The sequence below is a fragment of the Halyomorpha halys genome, unplaced genomic scaffold, assembly GCF_000696795.3.
Source record: "Halyomorpha halys isolate HHAL.00 unplaced genomic scaffold, Hhal_1.1 Scaffold184.1, whole genome shotgun sequence".
Taxonomy (NCBI): Eukaryota; Metazoa; Arthropoda; class Insecta; order Hemiptera; family Pentatomidae; genus Halyomorpha; species Halyomorpha halys.
Genome location: NW_027105747.1, coordinates 1,067,119 through 1,069,023, shown reverse-complemented (window position 1 = coordinate 1,069,023; position 1,905 = coordinate 1,067,119). Strand labels below are relative to the sequence as shown.

At 35.9% G+C, this 1,905-nt stretch overlaps 1 protein-coding gene across 1 annotated transcript; it reads right to left on the bottom strand.

Annotated features, from left to right (window-relative positions):
* Positions 1–440: 440 nt before the first annotated feature.
* Positions 441–1,694, bottom strand: LOC136797299 (battenin-like). The gene is made up of 3 exons (XM_067053492.1): positions 1,017–1,694; positions 771–903; positions 441–691 (listed from the first exon to the last, which is right to left on the bottom strand). Exons 1-3 carry the CDS (start codon positions 1,692–1,694, stop codon positions 441–443), a joined length of 1,062 nt encoding a protein of 353 aa, XP_066909593.1.
* Positions 1,695–1,905: the final 211 nt, after the last annotated feature.

The following is a 1,905-nucleotide window of genomic DNA, read 5'->3' as shown; positions in this document are numbered from 1 at the left end:
ATAAAATCATATAGCTATGACTCGGGTGAGGTCACATTTATTCATACTACAAATTCAGTGGCATCTACTACATGACATAATATGAGTAGATATCAATAAATTACTTTTTAAAAGTAGTAAGGTAGTAATTATAAAAAGAAGCCGTCATTGCAACGATTGAGAAGCCAATCCTACTAGCCTAACTAAGCAAACAACAACAAAAATAAGTTTGAAGCATGGTTATTTGTTTTTTAATATATTATTTTTATATACTAGGTAATAAATATTAAAGTTTTTAACAAATACTTTAATAACTGTAGTGAAAAATATAAAAAAATAAAAATTAAATTTGTTGAAGTATTTTTGTAGGATTAGTAATAAAACAAGTTAAATATTTACAATACAAACGCCTTAAAACACCTGCGGTCTTCGGGAATCGGGACACAATCCACAATATAAAACTAAGTTGAATCACTTGATCTTGTTGGAAAAAATTTGAGATAATATGCAGTTTTTCTCGGAGTTACATAAGGGTACGGTTTTTTGGTGTTACAGAGACCATTATGTGCTGGGTTCGCCAAAATACCTGCAAAAGTTATCATCAGTGCATCAGCTACTCCACATATACCCATACCAAATTGCCTCTGATCTTTTTCCATCTCACTGGCTATCCTACGGTAAGTGTTGACATAACATCCTCCACCCAACAACCCTTCCCAGACAATAAGAAACATCATTATAATTAAGAAAGTTATGAAACCGTACAGGACTTCCAAGGTGAACAGGATTACGTTGCATAACTGAAGTATAGCCATGATCCATAACCAGTCTATCTTCACTATGTTCATTGAAGAGCGAGATAAGAATACTCCAATCTGGTAAAGGAACTGGTACACTCTGTATTGCTGGTGATGGGTTAGAAAGCTGTCCGGGAAGTATAGAAGTTCAAAAAGGCCCTGATTTATAAAGTACTCAAATAGGTAGACCAGTCCGAAAGGTATCATGTATTTTGTCAAAATCCTTGGTAAAATACTTACCTTTTCTTTCCATGTCAACAAGTCAGCTTCAGTAGGAATTTCTGATCCTTCCACCTTAACGTCAATTTTGGGATGATCGATTAAAAAAATAAAACAAATAGCTTGAATAGTAGGTACTATCAGCATGATCCAAATTGCATTTGAAGGGGATACTCCAACCGCAGTCAGTCCTGCGTAGCTACCAGCTCCAAGGATACCAGCGCCTCCGGTACCAGAAGACCATGTAGATAGAACATTCTTCGTCTTGAAAAATACCATGTAGCTGAGAAGGGTCGTTTCACCAAGTCCACAAGAAAAAGAAGTACACACCACCCCTAACAAGACAACCCACTTATCCCATCTCGATGCCACCAACACGAACCCTATTGCTGATAATAATATGACTCCTGCCATCCTAATATAAATCCTGAGAGGTAGAAAAGGGGCAATAATCTTTACCAGGATGGTAGGAACGATATCTGCCAGAAGGATAATCCCTGTGCTTAGAGTGTTGCAATCTCTATTGAATGGGATATCAACATGATCATCAACATCGAAATCCGAGAGAATGTCATGAGCTGCAGAGAGCATTACAACGTATCCATAATTGTTGCAGAGTCCAAGCCACCAGAAGGATATAATGGTTCTTGCTTCCCAAAGCCTCGAAAATATCGATTTATTCGATTCTGCATCTGCCATGGTCCTAGACTTTGATAATAATAATTGGAAATATGGTGAATCCTCAATATAACGTATTACAGACACTGTGTTATTCTAATTAAATCATTTTTACAATTCATAATATACACAATTAAATCCAAAAGGTGCACTAGATTTCTCAGTTATTAAAAATGAATTATCCGTTTTTCCCCTCAAATTCTCGAATTAATAACTCGAAAAAAACACAATC

What these genes read in the sequence shown, in the direction of transcription:
- LOC136797299 (XM_067053492.1), bottom strand. Translation starts at nt 1,694, where the DNA reads ATGGCAGATGCAGAATCGAATAAATCGATATTTTCGAGGCTTTGGGAA. An exon ending in TGTTGACATGGAAAGAAAAG is followed by an intron (nt 904 to 1,016) that starts GTAAGTATTTTA and finishes CTTCCCGGACAG; the next exon opens with CTTTCTAACCCATCACCAGC. An exon ending in CTATACTTCAGTTATGCAAC is followed by an intron (nt 692 to 770) that starts GTAATCCTGTTC and finishes TTGTCTGGGAAG; the next exon opens with GGTTGTTGGGTGGAGGATGT.